The sequence below is a fragment of the Myotis nattereri genome, assembly GCF_964212035.1.
Source record: "Myotis nattereri genome assembly, chromosome: 3".
Classification (NCBI taxonomy): Eukaryota; Metazoa; Chordata; class Mammalia; order Chiroptera; family Vespertilionidae; genus Myotis; species Myotis nattereri.
Window position 1 is genome coordinate 9,775,103 of NC_138077.1, and position 23,850 is coordinate 9,798,952.

At 61.9% G+C, this 23,850-nt stretch overlaps 1 protein-coding gene across 1 annotated transcript; it reads left to right on the forward strand.

Moving 5' to 3' along the window:
* Window positions 1–2,174: 2,174 nt before the first annotated feature.
* Window positions 2,175–23,312, forward strand: COL6A1 (collagen type VI alpha 1 chain; the record flags this gene model as incomplete). The annotated part of the gene is made up of 33 exons (XM_081088111.1): window positions 2,175–2,271; window positions 2,915–3,044; window positions 4,549–4,749; window positions 6,022–6,181; window positions 6,372–6,500; window positions 6,789–6,809; window positions 6,898–6,942; window positions 7,972–8,025; window positions 9,173–9,217; window positions 9,343–9,369; window positions 9,613–9,639; window positions 9,727–9,771; window positions 10,067–10,120; window positions 10,258–10,320; window positions 10,982–11,044; window positions 11,192–11,245; window positions 11,340–11,375; window positions 11,557–11,619; window positions 12,819–12,881; window positions 15,978–16,040; window positions 16,910–16,972; window positions 17,275–17,325; window positions 17,463–17,498; window positions 17,921–17,983; window positions 18,084–18,149; window positions 18,755–18,790; window positions 19,177–19,217; window positions 19,566–19,725; window positions 19,940–20,049; window positions 20,761–20,944; window positions 21,040–21,220; window positions 21,750–21,779; window positions 21,947–23,312. The coding sequence occupies 33 exons, from the start codon at window positions 2,175–2,177 to the stop codon at window positions 22,567–22,569; spliced, it is 3,084 nt and encodes a 1,027-aa protein (XP_080944237.1). The 3' UTR covers window positions 22,570–23,312.
* Window positions 23,313–23,850: the final 538 nt, after the last annotated feature.

The following is a 23,850-nucleotide window of genomic DNA, read 5'->3' on the forward strand; positions in this document are numbered from 1 at the left end:
CAGCACTGGCCCCTTGTGGTGGAACTGGCCCAGAGAGGGGCTACCCAGACACAAGACCACAGACAGAGGCTGTCCAAGCTCACCTACCTTGCCAGGCCCTTCCCCAGTCACCAGCCAGTGTGCCACCAGCTGCTCCAGAAGGTCCTTCAAACCTGCAGTAGCCCTGCTGCTACCCCCACAAAAGATCCCTGCACCCCTCAGCGCAGTCCCTGCAGACACCCCACCCCCACCTCCAGCCCCACCCCCACCAGCTCATCTCTCACCAGCTCTCAGGAGGAGCTGGGACAGGTTTTGTGCATGAGCATTGACTACTAACTGGTCTGGATTGGGCGGGGGTGGCGGGGAGGGGGGTCCATCTTGACACTTTCGGAGGCAACCCCACCATTCGAGGACCCGGCAGCGCTCCCGGAGAGAGAAGGATCTGGAAAGTGAGGAGTCAAAGACAGCCTCCCCTCCCCCATGTGAAACACACAGCAAGCCAGCTGTGCACATCTGGACGAATGGGTGCAGGGTGGTTTTTAGTTTCCTTTTCATATTTTCTATATTTTTCATATTTTCTTTAGTGCCTACACGTCACTTTTATAATCAGGTATATAGCAGGTGAGCATATGTCTGTAAATATGCTTAAACAGAAAGGCTGTAAGAGAAAGGGAAGTGTTAGCTCTGGTTGCCTCTGGGTAGTGAGACAAAATGGTGTTTTTCTATATGTGTAATCTCTCCATGATGAGCATGTATCTTTTCTGTAACAGGAAAAATAAAATTTTCGGAAGGCACCTCCAGCCCATCCAGGGCGGGTAGCCCCTGAGAGAGAGCAGCCTTCCGCTGGGCAGACCCACACGGCCCTGCCCTGCCCTGCCCTGGAGACGTTCAGGCCACATAGAGCTGCCCGGGTGAGCAAGGTGGACGTTTCTTCCCATTTTATAGACAGTGTGTTCTCGCCTGCTGGGTAACAAATCACTCAACCCCGTGGCTGAGCCCAGTGCCAGGTGCCATCTCCGGAATCCTGCCTGGCCTGGCTGGGCCTCTACTGGTTTAGTGTTACACACAACACACTCTTCTCCCAAGCCTGCAGGGATCGCAGGGCTGTCGCTCTTTGCAAACCAAACAGCTCAGACGTGGAGAGGCCGAGGGAGCAGGCCCCAGCCTGCACGCGGACCTGTCCCCGTGTGAACTGGGCACCCATAAGCTGGAGGCCGCAGCACCGAGCCCCAGAGCACAGGGAGAAATGCCCTCGCACAACCCGGAGGAAGTCAGCGGCAGCCAGGTTACCCGCACAATTATTTATTAAAAATCCTATAAAGTAGGTGGGGGAAACGAAGAAAATATTGGAAGAAACCCTAGGACAACCATGGAGAAGTATAATTTCTGACGTTTTTCTCCAACGTTTCCTTACGATGGTTACACGACATTTGTACGTTTTTAAACTATAAACCATTTAGGCTGATTTTAGACAAGTGTCAACAGCTCCAGCTCCAGCAAAGATCTTCTGAAACCTTCTCGGAGGCACGGGTGATCTGACCACACCTGGAACCCACCCACACAGGGTCTCGAATATATATGTTGACTTTGTTGTCTCACGGTAAACATTGAAATGCTTTTCCAAATATGCACTTGACTAAACTGAAGAAATATAGACATGAAAAATCACTCAGAAATCCGACAGAGCAAAGGATTTGAAACCAACGGCACCTCATTTGTAGGAAGAGTTAGTGTGGGGATTGATTGGTAAACATGCAGATCGATTCCAAAAGAAGATTCTGGATTGGAAGCAACCAAAACACGTTGCAAGGAAACTCCTCTGGGGTTACGGTTCTTTTCCGGACATCTTAAACTCAGCTGCTCTCCCGGGCGCCAGAAGCACAGCCCCACGAATGCGCAATAAATACCCCCTCCTCAGCCGAGCAGTGTCCTGGGCTCAAAGCTGCCTCAGACCAGACTCTTTCTCCCAGTGACTCACTCCTGAGCTGGAGGAGACCCCGGCCGGCCGCCCCTCCAGTCCTGGGCCCGCCCCAGCCTCCTCCTCCAGCCGCTCCTCCTCCCTCGGCCCCTCCCTCCCTCCTTCCCGGGCAGTAACTCCCTCCAGAGCAGAGACAACTTTTCTCTCTCTCTCTCTGGCTGCCTCCAGCCCACCCTGACCCCTGCCCTCGCTCGATGGTGGCACGCAGGCCGGCGACATGAGGCTGGCCCACGCTCTGCTCCCCCTGCTGCTGCAGGCCTGCTGGGCCACCGCACAGGACCTCCCGGCAGCCGAGAGGGCCATTGCCTTCCAAGGTGAGTGGACTTGCCGCCTCTCCCACCCACTGTGCTTCTGCTCCTGGTGAGGCAGGGCTGGGACCGGCTTCTCCCCTTGCCGCAGAGCTGGAGATGGGCCGCCTCGGAGGGCTTGAAACTCCCCGCTCGGTGCCCAGGTCCCCGGGCTCCTCCACAAGGCCCCTGGGCTGTGGCCACCACGGGCGGGCGGGCGAGTCCAGAGGGCTGGGTGGAGAAGGAACTTCATTTGGGTGCCAGCCCCCATCGAGTGCTGGTTTTGCTCCACCTCAGTCAGTCCCATTTGACTCCTTGCCTGGCAGTCAGTCAGGAAACACGGTTACCTGTTCCCACGCTCATGCCCTGGGACTTTTAAATTCAACTCGGCACCTAGTGAGAAAGCAGCCTTCGCGGTCCAGGGCGGGGCTGTCCGCCTCCCGGAGGCCTGGCAGGGTTCTCAGGACCGAACGTGGGGGTTCTCACGGTCACCCCACCCCATCGCTGGGTGCCGGCTTTCCTGATGAGGGCCACTGGTGCAGTGGGAGTGGCTGCCTGGGGAGGTGGCTGGTGGGGTGAGTGGGGCTGGAAGGGAAAGTGGGTACAGGTGGCCTCAGTGTGGCCTCAGGGGCACCGGGCATGAGCTGACGGTCTGCTCTCCCTGGCCCAGACTGCCCCGTGGACCTCTTCTTTGTGCTGGACACCTCCGAGAGCGTGGCCTTGCGGCTGAAGCCCTATGGGGCCCTGGTGGACAAGGTCAAGTCCTTCACCAAGCGCTTCATCGACAACCTGAAAGACAGGTAGGAGGGCACACCTTGAGCTCTCTCCTGCATTTCTACAGCCGCTCAGAGGAAGGGCCAGTGGGCCCAGGGCACCGGCCATGCCTGCCCCTGCCCAGCAGGCAGAGCCAGCCTCAACTTCCCTACCTAAGAAGGAAAGTGCTGGTCTGGCCACTCGAGTCCCTTCCCAATGTCCACGGTGGTTCAGATGGGCCAAAGAAGGGCTTGAGGTGGATGAGGCTACTGGGAGGGCACTGGTCAGCAGGGAGGGCCAGTGCTGTGATGTGGGGCTCCTGTCACCCCAATACATACAGGGAACTAACTGCCTCCCAGACCAAACTGAGCAGGTTTAGGGAGTTGGCCTGCAGCCCTGACCGAGCCTGGAGGGGGCGCACCTTGCCAACCATCGGGACACTAGCCGCTGCCCACATGGCTGGTCAGGGCCTGTGTCCAGATGCCATGTCCCAGTGCACCCAGTGCCGCAGACAGAGGCCTGGGAGGCTGCCAGCTTGGTTCCTGGGCTTGGGCATGGCACACTTCATTCATTCCCTCCCTCCCTCATTCATCCGTGTGACCAATCAGCAGGAAGGTGGGGTGGGGAGAGCCTGGAGCAATGGGTGTGGCCAAGGACAGGACAGTCCACGGTGAAGGACTGAGCAGGGGGGAGGGGCACAGGTCAGAACCCGACTCCTCCCCGGCCCATCTGAGCAGGGCCCCATCCCTACACCCTCTCTGTCCCTACTGACCTGCTGACCGGGCCGAACCTCCCGTACCAAAACGGGCCGCAGGGACAGAGGGCGTGGCTGAGCGATATGATACCTGGGGCCCCGCACTTACCCCCAGGTGCTGGGCCGTGTGGACGGTGCCTGGGGAGGAACGCTGGGGCAGCCATGTGGGCCGCCATCTCCCTCCATGTGCCTTGGCCTCCTACTCAACCTCCTGTGACTCAGTTTCCCCACCTGTGAACTGGAATAGGCTCCTCTTGTGGTTGCTACCGTTAGCATGACCACAGGGGCCTCAGTCACGCCATCTGCTTAATGGGCTGCCTGGCAGGCCACCCCCAGGCCTGGGCAGAACAAAACTGAGAACATCAGGGTCCAGGTGCACACAGCAGAGAGAGGCCCCCAGTCAGATCATGGGGACCGCTCACCAGTGTCCTGCTTAGAACTGGCCTTGCCCAGTCCCCCTAACCTACACCTCTCTGCCCTCCCATTGCGGGTCTGCCCCATCGTCCACACAGCTTCTCAGCCGAAGTCCCTGGAGATCAGGAGCCGAGGCTGCTGTAGGCTGGCTGGAGCCGGTGCCTCCTGACCTTGCGGGCCTTCCCAGGTTTGGCCACCAGGCCAGGGAGCAGGCGTCTTAGGGCCCATGTGAAGTCCAGCCCAGGCTCCATCCTCTGGGGCGGAATGGGCCGGGGTGCCCTTCCATCTGCGAAAGGCAGCCACCTTGCGCTGGGTGGACAGCCCCGGGTGCCAGTGAACACGGGCGTGGCCCCGAGGCTCACGCTCACCCCTCACGCCCACAGGTACTACCGCTGCGACCGCAACCTGGTGTGGAACGCGGGCGCGCTGCACTACAGCGACGAGGTGGAGATCATCCAGGGGCTCACGCGCATGCCCAGCGGCCGCGACGCACTCAAGGACAGAGTGGACGCGGTCAAGTACTTCGGCAAGGGCACCTACACGGACTGCGCCATCAAGAAGGGGCTGGAGGAGCTGCTGGTGGGGTGAGCACCCCCCCACCCCGGCCCAGGCCCGCACACACGTGGGCCTCGGTCCCGGGCGTGACTCCTGCCTCTGGGAGCCGCCCAGGCCCCTGTCCCTGGAGGGTTCCACCTCCCTGACCCACGTATGGTCACTGCACCCAAACTCGCCAGGTGCCTGGGCTACCCACTGGCAAACCAAGCTCTGGTGCCCAAGATCCCGCAGGACCAGTCCCAGTGGCCAAGGGGATCATGCTAGTGGCCGCTGCCCAGCCTGCCCTCATGGCCACCAAGGGTCACACTGAGTCCCTTCATCCCCCCTGGAGCTGTCCACTCTCTCCTGAGCCAGTGAAAGCAGAAGGGCCTGGAATGCCCCACCACTGCCACCCTTGGGCCAAGCAGAGGTGCTGTCTGCAGTCAGGGACACAGAGAGACGTTAGGAGACAGGGACAGAGAGCCCACCGGCGTGGCTCAGGGGTAGAGTGCCGACCTATGAACTAGGAGGTCATGGTTCAATTCCCACTCAGGGCACATGCCCTGGATGCGGGCTCGATCCCCAGCATGCGGTGTGCAGGAGGCAGGCAATCAATGATTCTCTCTCATCATTGATGTTTCTATCTCTCTCTCCCTCTCACCTTCCTCTCTGAATGAATAAAAATATATTTCACAACAACAACAAAAGATAGGGACAAAGAGGGCGACACAGAGGGAAGGGGTCCCTGTAAGAGCATCCCTTCGCTGGCTCCGCACACTACGTGGAATCTTTGCAGCGGTGAGAAGGCAGCAGCCACCATGTCCAGAGAAAGGGTTGGCTCCTGGCCGCAGCTCAGCCCGGCCACAGCCCCCGGTGCCCCCACTCACAGATGGGCATACCTGCAGCCAACCCCCTCCATCACCCCACCCCACTGCCCCCCACCCCCCACCCCACCCTGTTGCCTGTGATTGAGGCTCCAGGTCAGGACGCCTCAGGGCGGGTGAGCACCCCTGCCTCTCCCCTGGCTGCAGGTGCATTTTCCAAAATAGTCTTCGAGGGAAAGGTGACCCCACAGAACTCTGTTTTCTGTTTAATGTCTGTTTTTATGATCCTACTTTATAGCAGGATCAACAAAGACAAACATTATTCAGTGTAACAGGTAACACCAGGTCTGGGTCTGGGTCGTCACCCTTGGGGTGTCTGCCCCCCCATCACCTCCCGGCACCAGGTCTCAGCTCTCCAAAGGGGCCCGGTGCTGTCAGGGTCAGAGGGGGCCGGAGGGGGCCAGGCCGAGTCTCACGCTCCCCACCCCCGTCCTGCAGGGGCTCCCACCTGAAGGAGAACAAGTACCTGATTGTGGTGACCGACGGGCACCCCCTGGAGGGCTACAAGGAGCCGTGCGGGGGCCTGGAGGACGCGGTTAACGAGGCCAGGCACCTGGGCATCAAAGTCTTCTCAGTGGCCATCACGCCCGACCACCTGGTAGGACCCCCGTCCTGAGCCTGTGGCCCGGGAGGGGGCACGGGCACAGCCTGCGGGTGCAGAGACCGGGCACCGAGCTGCAGCCAGGGCGTGGGGAGGAGCAGAGAGAGACGGGGAGGGGCCTGCACTCCCAGCCGTCATCGTCACCCTGGTGCCCGCCGTCACCCTGGTGCCCGCTGTGCCCGCCCAGGAGCCGCGGCTGAGCATCATCGCCACAGACCACACGTACCGGCGCAACTTCACGGCGGCGGACTGGGGGCAGAGCCGCGACGCGGAGGAGGCCATCAGCCAGACCATCGACACCATCACCGACATGATTGTGAGTGGCCCCGCGCTGTCCCCTCCCGGGTCCGGACGCCGGGAAATCCTGCGGCTGCAAATGGAAATTAATTTGACTTTTTCATTTCGTTTTCAGAAAAATAATGTGGAACAAGTGGTAAGAGCCTCTCCCCCCACCCCCACCCTCCCCCACTGCCCAGGGGGTCACCACTGGCCCCCACCTCCCAGCTGGGCGCCCAAGCCGAGCCCTCTGAGCCCCCGCAGGCATCGGGGGCGCGGCAGCTGCGCCTCGGCTTTCTGATGTGTCACTCTGTCCCTCCTCCGGCAGTGCTGCTCCTTCGAGTGCCAGGTGAGTGTGCCCCCCCCCCCCCCCCCGCCCAGGCCGGGGGCCTCCTGGGAGGGTCTGTCTTGGGCTGACTGTTCTCTCTGCCGTGCAGCCCGCCAGAGGACCTCCCGGACCACGGGGTGACCCAGGGTACGAGGTGAGTGTCTGCGCCCCACCCTTGCTTATGTCCAGGAGGGAGGTGGGAGGTGCCAGGTGTGAGGGACATGGTGGCCCCCAGGCAGCCATCCTGAGCACCCCCATGCACCTGCCACTGGGCTGGGTGTGGAGATGGTGAAAGTATCCCTCCCTGAGCGGTGCCCCAGCCATGGGAGAGAGTCCGGGCACAGGGACCCCCAGGCCGAAGGGGTGGCCAGGGCTGGCGTGGGGGCGGGGGGTCTGACAGCACCCTTGCCCCCTCCTGTGGTGGAGGAGCTGGCGCTTTCTGAGTGTCGCCTGAGTGCTTGGCTCCTGGAGAAGGGCCTCGATGGGGGATGGGCACGCCCTAGGGCCCCCGCCAGGGTGGCCTGCGCAGGGAGGTGTGGAAAATCAAGATGCGTTGCTGGTATTTACAAACTGGGACGTTGGTCAGGAAAGTCCAGATTTCTGGCGTCTCCTAAAAAATATCAGCTTCCGTGGCATGAAGCCATGTGGCCACTGACCACGGGAGCTGAGCCGGCCTCTCCCGGGGGGTCTTTTATAAAAATATGTTTTTATTGATTTCAGAAGGAGGAAGGGAGGGAGAGATAGAAACATCAATGATGAGAGAGAATCATTGGTCAGCTGCCTCCTGCACGCCCCCTACTGGGGATGGAGCCCGACACCCAGGCATGTGCTCTGACCTGGAATCGAACCATGACCTCCTGGTTCATGGGTTGACGCTCAACCACTAAGCCACACGGCCAGGCTCCCTGGGAGGGCGGGGGGGGGGGGCTTTGTGCCCATGCGGCGGCCCGCCTGGGAGGCCAGCACAGCGGCAGGAACGGGGCATTGGATGGTAGAGAGGAAAGATTCGGGGCCTCTGTCCAGCCAGCAGCCTGGTGGGGTGTGAGGGAGGGGTCACGTGGAGCTGACCTCGCATGTCCCAAGACGGGCCAGTCGGTGGGGAAGGTGCCTGCAGACCACGCAAGCAAGTTTTGCAGAAACACCCGGGAAACTGCCCCTAACCTTGACCTGCTGTGTGTTCCAGGGAGAACGAGGGAAGCCAGGTCTCCCAGGAGAGAAAGGAGAAGCCGGAGACCCCGTGAGTGCCAAACGCCTGACCCTGGGGTGGGAGCGCTGGGAGCCTGAGGCTGGGTGCAGGCTGCAGAAACTTCCAGAAGGATGGCTGGTGTCTGAGTGTCATGGTCACGGTCCTCAGAGGACATGGCCACATGGGCAGCCAGGGCTGGAGGGTGCACTGCACAGACATCCCGTCCAGCATATCCCCCGGGCGGGGCCCCATGCCCTCAGGCCTCCCCACAGGCCCAGCCTGTGCTCCATGGGGCAGGAGGGGGGGGGGGGGAGGTGGCCAGCTAAGTCCCACACCCTCTGCCTCAGCCATGGCCAGTCCCCCCACCCCCAGCTCCTCCTGGGGGCCCTTGACCTCCCCCTTCCCTCCCTGGAGCTTCCCTAAGGAGCCCCCAGGAGTGGAGGAGAGGCCTTCACAGCAGGGCTGCTCTCTCAGGTGCCAGCCAGCAGGGGGCCAGGGGCCAGCGGGCAGCAATCAGAGAGCCCAGTCTCTCCAACTGACTGGGCCTGCGTAGAGTGGGCTACAAGGCGGGCTGGGTGGGGGCTGCCCCTGCCCCCTGGGGGCTGTGTGGAGTGGGCTACAAGGAGGCTGGGTGGGGGCTGTGTGGAGTGGGCTACAAGGGGGCTGGGTGGGGGCTGTGTGGAGTGGGCTACAAGGGGACTGGGTGGGGGCTGTGTGGAGTGGGCTACAAGGGGGCTGGGTGGGGGCTGTGTGGAGTGGGCTACAAGGGGGCTGGGTGGGGGCTGTGTGGAGTGGGCTACAAGGGGGCTGGGTGGGGGCTGTGTGGAGTGGGCTACAAGGAGGCTGGGTGGGGGCTGCCCCTGCCCCCTGGGGGCTGTGTGGAGTGGGCTACAAGGAGGCTGGGTGGGGGCTGCCCCTGCCCCCTGGGGGCTGTGTGGAGTGGGCTACAAGGAGGCTGGGTGGGGGCTGTGTGGAGTGGGCTACAAGGAGGCTGGGTGGGGGCTGTGTGGAGTGGGCTACAAGGAGGTTGGGTGGGGGCTGTGTGGAGTGGGCTACAAGGAGGTTGGGTGGGGGCTGTGTGGAGTGGGCTACAAGGAGGTTGGGTGGGGGCTGTGTGGAGTGGGCTACAAGGAGGTTGGGTGGGGGCTGCCCCTGTCCCCCCGGGGGTGTCTAACGCGCATCCTCCTTTATGTTTCAGGGAAGGCCTGGCGACCTGGGGCCCGTTGGCTACCAGGGGATGAAGGTATGTCTCCCCTCCCGCCCCAGCGGCCTCTTCTGGGGCTGAGCCAAAGTGCATCCGAGCTCCCCCAGGGCATTGGCCGTGGGACACCAGTAACAGCCCCTTCTCCTCCTCTGTTTGCTGTGTAGGGAGAAAAGGGAAGCCGAGGGGAGAAGGTGAGTGAGGCACCACTTGGGTTGTGCAGCCCCCTCACCTGGGCAAGGGCGGCACGGCCCGTCCCCAGTGTGGGGGGTGGGCCCCATCAAGCTGGTGGGGGGTTGGCTGGTGCAACCCTCCCCGGGGATCTGGGAGGCCCACCCCCGCCTTGCTGTCCTCCTCTGCTTCTCTGGCCAATTTCTGGGGAACTTCCCCCGTGACGGGGGGACCACCGCCCTCACCCTTCCCTCCTGTCTCTACAGGGCTCCAGGGGACCCAAAGGTTACAAGGTGAGTTTGGCGGTGGGGACGTGTGTCTGCCCCGTGGCTGGGTGCTGTCTGACCGTTATCTGATCCTTTGGCCTTTGCACCTCACAGGGCGAGAAGGGCAAGCGCGGCATCGACGGTGTGGACGGCATGAAGGTAACCCCGGGCCGGGGAACGGGCAGGTGGCCAGGGCCACGGGTCAGGGAAGGGAGGGTGGGCACAGCCAGTTATCCCTCCAGACATCAGCAGGTAGGAACCCTGGCGGGCACTTCTGGGCAGTTTGGAGGTAGTGGGGGAGGGAGGAGATGTTTCCTGCCGAGCCCGCGGTCCCAGTGGACCCCAAGCCACCTGGCCAAGCTTGGGGTGTCTTCTGGAGCGGGGCTTTCCTGGGAGGGGGAGGGGGAGCCAGAATCAAAAGACTGGACCACCAAACCTGCCCTCCTCCTTCCAGGGCGAGATGGGGTACCCTGGCCTGCCAGGCTGCAAGGGCTCACCTGGATTCGATGTAAGTCACTTTCTCTCGCCGATACTTTAAGACTGTAAGTCTCAGGTGTGAACACTGGCTCATACCCTTCGGTCTCTAAGAAGTCACCAGAGGGCTTGGTTAAGACCCTGGACTGACCTCTGCCTTCTTCTCACCAGGGTGTCCAAGGCCCCCCGGGGCCCAAGGGTGATGCGGGCGCATTCGGACTGAAGGGAGAAAAGGTGGGTGCCCCCTGGGGGCTGGGTCTCGGCTTCATTGGCTGCTCTGCTCAGTGGGCAGGCGGGTTATGGGTTAAACATCACAGCTCCCCTGATGGGAAGTTTGCCCAAAGGGAGCCTCGGACCCTCCCGCCACCATCGCCCCTGCCCTCTGCCTGGGGAGTGTCCCGCAGCCTCCGCGTCCCGGAGGCCCCCTGCTCAGGTGGAATCAGAACGTAAGAGCAGGTGCTGGCGGCCAGGGGGCAGATCGGCGAAGCTCAGATATCATGGTCGGGTTTGAGGCTGAGTTTTGTTGCTGGCGTTTCCCGGCGTTTCTCGTGGCCGCAGGAAGTGCTAGGAGCCATGGCGAAGCCCTGTGGACCCTGCCCCACACGCTCTACCCTCTAATCGCATGGGTTTCCGGGAATGCGTTTTTGGGTATCACCTTCCAGCTCACGGGTTTCCGACGGGGCCCAGAGCTGAGTTCCCGGAAACTGGGCCTCACTAATGAGAACCAGGGTTTCCCTGCGAGGACTGGGCCGCAGGGGACGTGACCGGGGCGGAGGCACGGGAGGGCTGTGGGGCTGGCCGGGCAGCAGCCTGCCGTCCGGGTGAGCAGGGCTGGCACAGGGGCTCTGGTCCCCCCAGCAAGGACAGGTGGGGCTGATCCTTCTGATCTTTCCAGGGCGAGCCTGGAGCCGATGGGGAGCCTGGGAGGCCAGGGAGCACAGGGAGCCCCGGAGACGAGGTGAGCATTCACGGGGTGCCCGCCCCACCCTCCTTCCACCACAGCCAGGGGGGGCCCAGGCCCTGGGAGGGGCCGCCAGGACCGCGCCAGCCGCAGTCCGGGCACTGGCCAGGCCAGAGATGGACGAGTGTGCCTTGTTCTCCCCAGGGAGACCCCGGAGAGCCTGGTCCCCCAGGAGAGAAGGGCGAGGCTGGCGACGAGGTGAGCACCCACATTTGGCCTCTGCTTCCGGTTCCTGAGACTCAGGCTGAGTTCCATCTCAACTAACACTTCCGTTCATTCCTCTCCATCCCAGGGCAACGCAGGACCAGACGGCCCCCCTGGAGAGAGGGTGAGTCCAGCGGGGTGGGCTCGGGGCTCGGGGCCTCATTGCTTTGTGCCAGATGTGACTGCATCACCAGCTGGGGTCCTGCTGAGGTGTGGGGATCAGCCCTGTGCCCAGCCCTTGAGTCCCTCCCACATCGAGGAGTCTGGAGCTGCAACCTCACCTCCTTCTGCTTCTCTCCACACAGGGCGGCCCTGGGGAGCGGGGACCACGGGGCACCCCAGGCGTGCGGGGCCCGAGAGGAGACCCGGTGAGTCACCGTGCATTAAGCTGGGACCCCACTTCGCGGGGGGACAGACTGAGGTCAGGCTGTCAGAATCGCAGGACACATCCCCTCGGCCCCACCCAGACCTCAGGGAGCCAGGCCTGGGAGGAGGCCAGCAGGGCCAAGGGCAGGGTCTCTGCCCTCAGCCCCCAGGACCAGCTCCTACGGAAACGACCACCTAACATCACAGGAGACACAGGGGTTTGCTCCCTGAGGTTCTGTCGGGGACGTAGGGGTTTTCTGGACCCTGACTGTGGGGTCTGTGATGCTCCACAGCAGCACGCTCTGCGTTCCCAGCTCCGTGCCTCCCCCTCGGGCTGCCTCTGTCACTATTCCAGCTGCACCACTTTCCATGTGACATGGTTTCCTTAGCCCCGAGCCTGCCCCACTCACCAGGGCTTTTCTGCATCCCTGCGGCCCTCCCACAACAACTCCCTGAACAGTTCTGCAGACAGAGCCTGCGTTCTTCTTAGGAACAACTTTTCTTTGTTAAAACTTCAAGAGCAGGAACAGTGGGCAGCCAAGTGGCGGACAAGCCTGTGGCTGAGGCTGCTGGTGGCCCCGTGGTTGAGTGGCATGGTTTTGCCGGGCCAAGAGGGCGGGCTCCAGGCATCCTCTGCCTGGTTTGTGGGGGGCAGGCCCCACCCCACATCCGGAATTAGGGGAAAGGGCGCTGAGCTCCCAGCCTCAGATGTGGGCTGGGCCGTCTGCCACCGCAGACCTGGCGGTGCTGCGACTCCTCCCCGTGTGAGGCTGAGGGGCAGGTGCGTGTTCAGGTGCCCAGTGCGGAGAGTGAGTTTCCTGTGAGGCCCCAGGCAGGGCTCGGGGAGGGACGTCAAAGCAGGGGAACTTGGCTTTGAGCCCCTTCCAAACCCACCCCCTTGAGACCAGGAAATGGGACCGAATCCAGGCCAGGCCTCCAGGAAGCACCCCTGGCGGACAGGGTCAGAGCAGCTGGGTTGGGGCCCCGCTGCCAGGACCCCGCTAGCGAGCAGCGTAGGGACGGCCTTGGACCTCAGGAGGAGCTGCGGGCCCCCTGGCTGGGCCTCCTGGAACCACACCAGTCACTGCACAGCTGAGCACGTGGCCACATCGTGGTTAAAACGTGGCAAAGCGTGAGAGGGATGTGGCCCCCCAGGCCTTGCCCTTCCCGGCCTCCGTCTCACCGCCTTATTCCTCCCCAGGGTGAAGCTGGACCCCCGGGTGACCAGGGACGAGAAGGCCCTGTCGGTGTCTCCGGAGACCCGGTAGGAAACCCGGCTGTGTGAGGGGGTGTCCGTGTGTGAGGAATCTGGGGGAGGTCTCTCTCCCAGGGCATGACCTGGGAGACCTGGGATATGGGGGTCTGGAGCCGCTGCAGGAGGCTGGGGGCAGCTGGAGCAGCAGAATGGGGATTGGTGAGGGCGGGCCCAGCCCCTGTGGCCCCAGATGCCCAGCACTCACAGAGGGACCCCTTTGCCATCTGGTGGGCATTTGGCAGGACACAGAGCTGAGTGAGCAGACTCCCACTTCGCCCCCAAGCTCTGCCCTCAGAGTGGGTGAGGAGGGGCACCCTGGCTTGGATGGTGCTAGAGGAGGAATGTGGGGGTGGATGCCGGTAATCACATGGAAGGAGGTGGCAGGGCTGGCAGCAGAGGGAGCCCGGGGCCCTGGGCACAACCCCTGCCCTTGCCTGGCAGGGCTGGGTCACTGGGGACGGAGCCCTGGATGGAGGTGCCCCACATTAGAGTCCCCGGATACACAAGCTGGGGGTGCAGGGGACACACTCACTCAGCTTTTGGAGCCCAGGTGTGAGACCCAAAAGCTGAGCATCAATTTGGGTGTGTAGGGCATAGAAGGTTCCAGAATTCCTGGGTGCAGCCTTCCATGGCCATGCTGGGGGAGGGGAGGAGCCTTCCTTACCTGAGGAAGTAGAGGTCTGGCCTGCCCTTGGGCTGGGCCGGAGAGGAGTCGGGAAGGGGTGCAGACCTGCCCTGCGCCTCTCGCTTGCCCATGTATAAACTCACGAAGTGGCCCGTCTCTCCTTCATGAACACATGCGATGTCCCCAGTATTTCCTTTACAGGAAAATACTGTAATAAATATCCACACCCGTCTGTCGCACTGTCAGCTCCTCTGGCTCTCCATATGTCTGTTTGCCCATTCATCCATCTATCCATGGTCTATCTTCTTTGACGTTTATCTAAGACATATCATCCATCCATTACCTATTACCTATCTACTCATTCACCCAGCCAGCCACCCATCTACCTATCCATCCACTATCTGTTTGTCCATCTCTGTCCATTATCTATCATCTATCACCTATTCATCATCAATTTATCATCTGTCTATGCCTATAATTTATCCCTCCATCCATCCATCTCTCCATCCACTCATTCATCCATCCATTCATCCATCTTTTATCCATCGTGAAATACATCCAAGGCTGTACCCAGAATGTAAATTCTTAGAATTTCTTGGCCAAATAATGAGAGAGAGAGAGAGAGAGAGAGAGAGAGAGAGAGAGAGAGAGAGAATTGCCAAATACGCCTACCTGTCTGTCCGTCTAACTAACCCCAGCTTACATTCCCCTCAGGAGTGTACAATAGAAACTGTACCCACAGCTTTGCCAACATGGGTCTCAGACTCTGAATGTGCATTTTAGCTCCTCAGCTGAAAACCGTGTCCTCTCTATGGGGAAAGCTGAGCCTGGTCCCGGGTTGCCGGGGTCCAACCCCAGCGGGTCCAGGGGTCCCCAAAGGTGTGGACGGAGTCGGCGAAGAAGGAATGACATGGAGATAGCGTTCAGTTGATCAGCAGCCTAGCCAGGATCTCCAGCCAAGTTCTGGTCTCCATCTCCAGCGAAGTTCTGTTTAGGATCTCCAGCCAGGTTCTGTGTCCATGGTCTCTTGCTAGGTTCTCCAGCCAGGTTCTCCAGGTTCTCCAGCCAGGTTCTGTAGCCATGTTCCCTCGCTAGGTTCTCCAGCCAGGTTCTGTGTCCATGTTCTCTTGCTAGGTTCTGTCTCTAGGTTCTGAGGCCAGTTTCTGTCCAGGATCTTTTGCCATGTTCTCTCCAGCGAAGTTCTTCTGTCTCTAGAGAATGTTCTGTGTAGGTTCTGTGCCTAGGTTCTGTCTCTCTCTGTGTCTCTTGCTGTCTTGTTACATCTGTATTTATACCAGTTGATTCAATCCTATCAATCTCTATTACAAAGGTTAGGGCGTTTCTTATCTCCATTCCAGGGAGTAAAGATTATGTAGCTTAAGCATGATTGTTCATAGTTAAAGTGATTAATTACCCGCCTGGCACTTAGTTAAGAGGTTTTATTCCCTCCCTAACTTCAGGGGAAAATCCCTACCTGGGGAAACAACCTTTCTCAGAGACCTTGGTTAAAACACATAGTGCCAAGAAGGTGAGCAAACATTTTAAGAACAGTATGCCATATATGCCAGGTCCTTTGAAACAGCAAGGATGGACTGGCTCCCGGCACCGGGTGTCACCGAACCTGGTAGTTTACCAGGCTGTTCCTTTCCCGCTGGAGCCTGTGTCGCACGTCGCTGTGATGAGCCTGCGGGCGCTTTGCAGCTCTGTGGTGTTGTGCTGTTCAGGATGTCCTGCCATTTACAGGATTCCAAATATGCCCACTCCTCTTACCGTATTTTCTACGTATATCTTTGATTCCTTTGGAGCATAGAGGAGTTAGCCAGAGTAGGTTGAGGACTGTGAGTACACGAAACACAGAATTTACTCTTGCACTATTAGCTATTATTGCATTATCTGTATCACAACTGTAGACCTACTCTTGCCCACCCCTGGATATTGTATGGTTAGAAGCAAGCCCGTTGTCACAACACAGCTTCTCGCATCACAATGCACTTTCATCCTCTATTCCATCCCTTGTCCATGTGTCTTTCTGGAACTGCTGTATCATGCCCCTGGCCTTCCTATTTCTGCTTACGCAGCCCAACGTGCCTCCACGCACCGGGGCCAGGACCTCGGGCCGCAGCTGGACGCGTGCGTAGCTGTGGCGAGGGCAGCAGTATGCCCGCTGCCTCCTGGCTGCCATGGCTGAGGGAGCAGGCTGGGTCATGGGGGGCTGCAAGGACCTTGTCTGAGAAGGACCTCTTCTGGACACACCCACCTGACAACAGGGCCTCAGTGCAGGGTCTCGGCGGGGCGCACGGGGTGGGGGTGGCAGCTCCGCGAACAACGTGCCCTTGTCCTCCTTCCTCCGGCCTGGTCGGGGCTGTCTGTGAAGTGCTCGGGGGACCCCGACCTTGGGCCCATAAGGGCAGGTGATGCGCCTCCAGGGAGGGCTGGTGTGGCAGAGAGAGGGTCCAGCAGGCATGTCCATCTCTCCGCAGGGCGACGCGGGTCCCGTCGGACCTAAAGGGTACCGAGGAGACGAGGGGCCCCCGGGGCTCGAGGTGAGTAGCCTTGGCCCAGGAGGGGCCAGCCCTGACCCCAGACCCCCGCCCCTCCACCGGCGCTTCCCTGGGAGAGCCCCCTGCACCACTAGCGCATATAAATGTGTCATTTCACTTTAGTACTTGTGACTTTTAGAACATTTGGAAAATGCATAAAAAATAAAAAAGGGAATTGAAATTTAAAATAGTACCAACCATGATAGACCAGCAACACTGAATAAATACAATAGTACCACCCCGAGATGAGTAACATGAGCATTTTAGCTAATCTCTTTCCAATTTCTTTTTCTTTCTTGGCCTGTTATGCCTTACAGACTTCACAGGGTCTGTTTTTATTAATATTTTATTGTCAGCATTTCCCTAAAACCCTAACAATTTTTCAAAACACTGTTGACACATGGAGCCACACGTATGTTTGGGTCCTTTTGTTTCTCCGAACGCCCTTGTTGGGCTCATGGGCTGTTCCGGCTTCCCCGCGGGTCCCTGTCCATTTTCCGTCAGGTCCCAGGGGCCCCTGGGTGAGTCATAGGCGGGAGCTTGGACTCTGAGCCCCAGGACCATAGGTTTAGAATCCTTCTTTTAATCACGGCCCAGCTGCTGTTTTATCTATTTTTAATATATTGTTTATTGTTGACAGTATTATAGATGTCTCCCATTTCCACCCTCTTTCCCCGCCTCTGCCCAGACCCTACCCACCCCACCCCCAGGTCTTCCCCACCCTGTTGTCTGTGTCCATGGGCTGTGCCTATGTCTGCTGTTTTAGTTGATTCTCCCTCTCGTTTTCCTCTGGAGGACCTCGTGCCCCAGATCTGCCTCGCTCCTCCTCAGGTGCCACTTACTCCTGCCAAACCTACTCCTCTCCTCCTTAGGGTCCCAGAGGTGCCCCAGGGCCTGCAGGACCCCCCGGAGACCCCGGACTGATGGGCGAAAGAGTGAGTGATGGGCCCGAGGGCACAGAGTCCTGGAGGGGCTGACACCTGGTTGGTTACCTGAGACCTGGGAAGCCCGGGGCATCTTCCGGAGGTGACTGTCCCCTCAGTCACCACGGTCACTGCTGGACGCTTTGCCCGCCGCCTGCTCCTGGGGCTGGGGGAGGTGGGCCTGGGACCCCCAGGGCAGTCCAGGCAGGGAGGCACCTTCCTGGCTGATGAGGGACTCAAAAGCGCCACCCCTGTGCCCACGCTGTGCCCATGCTGCGTGGCTCCCACAGTGACAGGACTGGTCTCTCCCCCAGGGTGAAGATGGCCCCCCCGGAAATGGCACTGAAGGCTTCCCCGGCTTCCCTGTGAGTGCCCCCACCCCCACCCCAGCCCTTGGCCAGCGGGACTACTTGGGCCTGCGGGTTGTACCCAGGGATTGGCAGCTGGGATTGTCCATGGGGCCCATGTCAGAGCCGGCGTGACTGTCCTCCTTCCCCTGCAGGGCTATCCGGGCAGCAGGGGCCCTCCCGGGATAAACGTGAGTACAAGCCCATCCCCAGGCTACTGGCATGTGCACACACATGTACACACACACACGTGTGCATACAGACGAACCTGTACACATGTACAGACACTCTCACGTGGACACACACATATGTGGGGCAGACAATATCCCCTTTGTCTTTTTCCTTTTGGAACTTATTCCTAAAAATGAAATGAAGTTCATATAAACTGCCTTAGTGAGGCTGATTTAAAATAGAAGAGTTGGTGAAGAAAAGGAACAGCCAGGACGCCTCTGGTGGGCGAGTTGCCTTGCCATCCAAGGAGCTCGGCTGGACGCCCATGGGAGACGGGGGCCAGCTGCTGCTTCCCCGAGACCCTGTGCTGGGTCCCAGCCAGCACATACGCCTGCTCAGGGACTCTGCACCCCACTGACCGTGTGTTCCTGGTCACCTGCAGGGCACTAAAGGCTACCCTGGCCTCAAGGGGGACGAGGGAGAAGCTGGAGACCCCGGAGAGGACGTGAGTGCAGCCCCTCCCCCGCCCCACACATTGTGAAATCCCGAGGGAGGACTCTGGGGGGACGGTGGCTGCGTCTGTGACACAAGGTCTTTTCTTCCAGAACAACGACATTTCACCCCGAGGTGCCAAAGGCGCAAAGGGGTACCGGGGCCCCGAAGGCCCCCAGGTGAGTGGAGGTGTGGCTGGGACAGGGGGCGGGTGGGGGGCGAACGCACCTGCGACTCTGAGGCTGAGGTGGGTAGAGAGGGGCCTGGGGAGAGGAGGTGGGAATTTGGGGAGCAGGTCTCGGGAAGTTGGGACTGGACAGGTGGGATCAGAGAGAACAGATGGTTCCGAGGGGCGCGTTGGGGGTGCTGAATGGGGAGGGAGAAGGGGGCCGGTCACCAGGTGACAGAGACAGAAGCACAGCAAAGCCCAGGGCAGGGCCCAGGTGAGGTCTGGCACCCAGGCCCGGGGCCCCTGCCCACGGAGGAGGTGCCGTTGGACTGGACGGGCAGTGAGCATGGACGGGCTGCACACAGGGTCATGGCCGCACACCCACTGGCGCCCAGAAGAGACTGTGCTGAGTGGTCGCATAATAGACGGTTCTCCCCAGCCTTCATGTGCAGAAGCCGCCTCTGTCCCTGGTGTCCAGGGGGCTCCGGATGGGAGGCGGGGTCCTGAGGGCCGGGGGGCTGGCCAACAGCTCCTGTCAGACCTGCAGTTCAGGAACCTGGCAAGTGGGGGCCCAGGGCAGACCCTGCAGCCCTCCTCCCATCTTCTCCCTGACAGGGACCCCCAGGACACACGGGACCCCCAGGACCGGATGTAAGTGGGTGTCTGTGCACGTCCTCAGGGGCCAACCACCCGGGACTCCCGGGGGTGGAAACCCTTGGCAGCAACAGGGGGACATGCGATGGCCACTGGAGGGACATGTGACAGCCACAGGGGACATGGCGGGCCCAGGGGAACACGGCCACGGGGGGGGCACATAATGGCCACATGTCAGTGGTCCCCTCAGGTGCCTGCGCCGGGGAGCAGGGGCCTAGGTCGGAGCAGGGCACACCCTGGACAGTGAGAGCCCCTGCCCACCCCAGCCTGGCTGAGGTCCCCGGGAAGGTGACCCAGAGGGCCGGCCTCACCCAGCGCCAGGGGCAGCCCTGGCTGGATGGCCGGCCAGTCGGCCCATCATGCTAGTGTCTCCTCCTCCCCAGGAATGCGAGATTTTGGACATCATCATGAAAATGTGCTGTGAGTGCCTCCACTTTGAGTAACTATTGGGAAGAGCAGGGGGGCGGGGGCAGGGTAGGTGTGGGTCCCACCTGCGAGAATGTCCCCGGGGCTGGGCCACTCTCACCCCCACTGCTGGCCTCCTTCCTCTCCCACCGAGAGGCACCTGGTGAGGGAGGCCCAGGAGGTGGGGAGCGAGTGGGGGTTCACGTAAGACTCGGGGTCTTGCATCACCTAATCTCCTCTTTCTCCTCTTCCCCAGCTTGCTGTGGTGAGTGTCACTCTCTAATTCGTGTGGCCTTAGCTCTGGTAGACGGCCCCTGTGGGAGGTGGGGCGCCCCCCATACCCCCTCTGCGTGGCATAGAGCAGCAGCTGCCCCCCTCCCCCGCCCCCTGCAGAGTGCAAGTGCGGCCCCATCGACATCCTGTTCGTGCTGGACAGCTCCGAGAGCATCGGGCTGCAGAACTTCGAGATCGCCAAGGACTTCATCGTCAAGGTCATCGACCGCCTGAGCCGGGACGAGCTGGTCAAGGTGTGTCCCTCCCTGGCTTCCACACGCTGGGGAAGGTGGTTCCCAGGCGGCAGGAGTCTTTCCTGACACCGAGCTGGAGGGGGGCAGGTCCCGGGGGCTCTGGGAGACAGGACAACCCACCAGCATGCGAGAGCCACGGCGAGGCCTGGCCTGGGGCAGACGGAAGGGGAGGAGCAGCCAGGCCACGCCTGACCTCGGGGCCGGCCCCCTGCAGTTCGAGCCCGGACAGTCGCATGCGGGCGTGGTGCAGTACAGCCACAACCAGATGCAGGAGCACGTGGACCTGAGGAACCCCAACATCAGGAACGCCCAGGAGCTCAAGGCGTGAGTGCAACGCGGCCGTGTGTGCAGTTCCAAGAGCCCACCCAGCCCCTGCTCACCCCTGACCCTGGTGCTGAACCAGCCCCTGCAGCAGGCCCAGGCTGACCCCTGACCCCGGTGCTGCCCCAGGCCCTGCAGCAGGCCCAGGCTGACCCCTGACCCCGGTGCTGCCCCAGCCCCTGCAGCAGGCCCAGGTTCACCCCTGACTCCGGTGCTGCCCCCGCCCCTGCAACAGGCCCAGGCTGACCCCTGACCCCAGTGCTGCCCCAGCCCCTGCAGCAGGCCCAGGTTCACCCCTGACCCCAGTGCTGACCCAGCCCCTGCAACAGGCCCAGGCTGACCCCTGACCCCAGTGCTGCCCCAGGCCCTGCAACAGGCCCAGGCTGACCCCTGACCCCAGTGCTGACCCAGCCCCTGCAGCAGGCCCAGGCTGACCCCTGACCCCGGTGCTGCCCCCGCCCCTGCAGCAGGCCCAGGCTGACCCCTGACCCCGGTGCTGCCCCAGCCCCTGCAGCAGGCCCAGGCTGACCCCTGACCCCAGTGCTGCCCCAGCCCCTGCAGCAGGCCCAGGCTGACCCCCGACCCCAGTGCTGCCCCAGCCCCTGCAACAGGCCCAGGCTGACCCCCGACCCCAGTGCTGACCCTGTACCTGGTCCGAGCCCTGGTCCAGCCCTGGCCCCGGTGCTGACTGTGCTGTGCCCCCCCCCCCCCCAGAGCCATCAAGAAGCTGCAGTGGATGGCGGGCGGCACGTTCACAGGCGAGGCCCTGCAGTACACCCGGGACCGGCTCCTGCCACCCACTCAGAACAACCGGATCGCCCTGGTCATCACAGACGGCCGCTCGGACACCCAGAGGGACACCACACCCCTCAACGTGCTCTGCGGCCCTGACATTCAGGTGGGGCCACGTCCACGCCGCACACGGCCACCTTCGCACCCTGCAGTGTGGGCCCTCTCCCCACTGGGGCCGGCTGACGCGGTCCCTCCCCACAGGTGGTCTCCGTGGGCATCAAGGACGTGTTCGGCTTCGTCGCGGGCTCTGACCAGCTCAATGTGATTTCCTGCCAAGGCCTGGCCTCCCAGGGCCGGCCGGGGCTCTCGCTGGTCAAAGAGAACTACGCCGAGCTGCTGGAGGACGCCTTCCTGAAGAACGTCACCACCCAGATCTGCATAGGTGGGCGCGGGCGGGGCGGGGCCATCGGGCACAGGGCCCCACCCAGCTGGGCTGGAAGGGCACCACAGAGCTGTCGCAGCCAGAGCTGCCGGGGTCAGACTCGGGCCCTCTCCCCACACAGTGGGCTTGTGACCCGCAGGCCTGGGGCTAGTGTGGCACAGGGGCAGCACATCGGGGGGTGTCTGCCCTGCAGACCTCTCTGAGCCTCGGTTTCCCCATTCTCTGAGGGTCAAGACTCTGCCTCACCCCTCCCTGGCCTTGTGTGAGGACCATGACATAATGCCTGGGACCATCCATCCCCTCAAAGATCTGTCTTTGAATTAGGGGACACCCCTTCCTGGTGGGGTGGAGGGGCCGGGTGGGGTGCTGGCGAGGCATTCAGGGGCGCCACCTGTTTGCATGGCCACACCTTGCCGTCCACGGAGATGCACTGGTGTCATCTGGGGGGGGGGGGAGGGGAGGGGTTACAGACGGACCAGTGGTCCCTGCGATCGCTGGGTTCAGGCCGCGTGGGGTTTTTCTCTTACAGACAAGAAATGTCCAGATTACACCTGCCCGAGTGAGTACCTGGGGTGTGGGCAGGGCGTGGGGGGGCGGGGGTGCCCGGTGGGGAGGGTCTGGAGATAACGACCGCCTGGTGGGCTCTGGCCAGTCCCCCCCCCCCCCAAGCCCGGCCATGTCGAGGCCCTGCTGTGCTAACGACCCCTCACCCCGACCCGCCCGCAGTCACGTTCTCCTCCCCGGCCGACATCACCATCCTGCTGGACGGCTCGGCCAGCGTGGGCAGCCACAACTTCGAGACCACCAAGCGCTTCGCCAAGCGGCTGGCCGAGCGCTTCCTGACGGCGGGCCAGGCGGCCGGGGCCCCGGACGTGCGCGTGGCCGTGGTGCAGTACAGCGGCACCGGGCAGCAGCAGCCGGAGCGCGCGGCCCTGCGGTTCCTGCAGAACTACACCGTGCTGGCCGGCACCGTGGACGCCATGGACTTCTTCAACGACGCCACCGACGTCAACGACGCCCTCCGCTACGTGACCCGCTTCTACCGCGAGGCCTCGCCCGGCGCCGCCAGGAAGCGGCTGCTGCTCTTCTCCGACGGCAACTCGCAGGGCGCCACGGCGGCCGCCATCGAGAAGGCCGTGCAGGAGGCGCAGCGGGCGGGCATCGAGGTCTTCGTGGTGGTGGTGGGCCAGCAGGTGAACGAGCCGCACGTGCGCGTCCTGGTCACCGGCAAGACGGCCGAGTACGACGTGGCCTTCGGCGAGCGCCACCTGTTCCGCGTGCCCAGCTACCAGGCCCTGCTGCGGGGCGTCTTCTACCAGACGGTGTCCCGGAAGGTGGCCCAGGGCTAGCCGGCCTCCCCAAACTGAAGCGAAGTGAAATGCGCCGGAGATCTTCCCGACCGACCCGATTCGCGAGGTTTTTTTTTAAAGGAAAGGCTTGAAAAGCTGCCGTGCGAGCGGGTGTCTGCGCCCTGGCCCCGGGGTCCTGCCACCTCCCCCCCCCCACACACACCTGAACCCGAGTTAACATCCCGGACCTCCCGCAGGCTCCTGCCCCAGCCCGTCAGGACCCCCGAGACCTCATCGCTCTGGGGTTCAGTTGCCCGCTGCCCCCCGCTCCCTTCAGTAACCCTACAGATGCCTCCACGTAACATCTCATTGACACTGAAGTCAAAGCCCACTGCTAGCTCTCGGGAGGTGACGGCTGCGTTCCGCCTGGGCAGCCGGGGCGGAGAGGGTTTCCTAAGCCCGCCCCGGAGGCTCGCGTCACTCATCACGAAGGAACGCTGCCCAGCATCTCCAGGGAGCAGCATTCAGCATTCAGTAGTGTCTCCTTGACCCCGTGTCCTGCAAACCCCAAGAACAAGGTGCTATCCTATCGACCCCCCACCCATTCCCAGCGAGGCCTGGCAGCCGGGCCACCGGTGACCTGCCGAAGGGTTGTGCCCACGCTCTCTCCTCGGGAGCGAGTGGCTCTGCATCTTACGGAAGACCCTCTTTATCTGTTCGTTTCATTTTTACTCCTTCCTGTGTTTTTCTCAACTGTGTCCCCCTCAGCAAAGTTTCCAAATAAAAGTTTCACTCTTCTCTTTCCGGTTGTCTTTCCGAGGAGTTAAAATCCCCACGGTGTTTGCACGTGGTGCCAACAGGAGGACGTGGAGGTTAGGGCATCTGGTGGGATGCCCACCTCCGACTCAGTGCCAGCCAGGAGAGTGGCTGCCTTGGCCAGACACCATCCGCCCACCCCTCTTCCGGGCCCAGGGCGCAACCTCAGTGGCACGAAGACCATCTATAGTTGGGGAGCAGCTGGGAGGGACCCCGACATCGTGGGCTGCAGAATCACAAGGGGGTGCGGCCTCAGGGGGCTGGGAGAGCTGGCCACCAAGAGGATTAAACCCCCAGAGGGCCGCATGCTGACACCAAGCCTGGGCCCTGGCTTCCAGGGAGACAGCACGAGGACGTGTCTGCCCCCACAGGGGAGGGCCTCTGCCTCAGGAAGGGTGAGGCATAGGGGAGCTGAGCCCGTGCACACTCACGGGAGGAAATCACAGCCATTAGAATGCCGTGCCCATCTCTCCCTGGCAGGGCTGGCAGGGGCCGAGGGGAGGATGTGGGTCCCGGCTGCGCTCG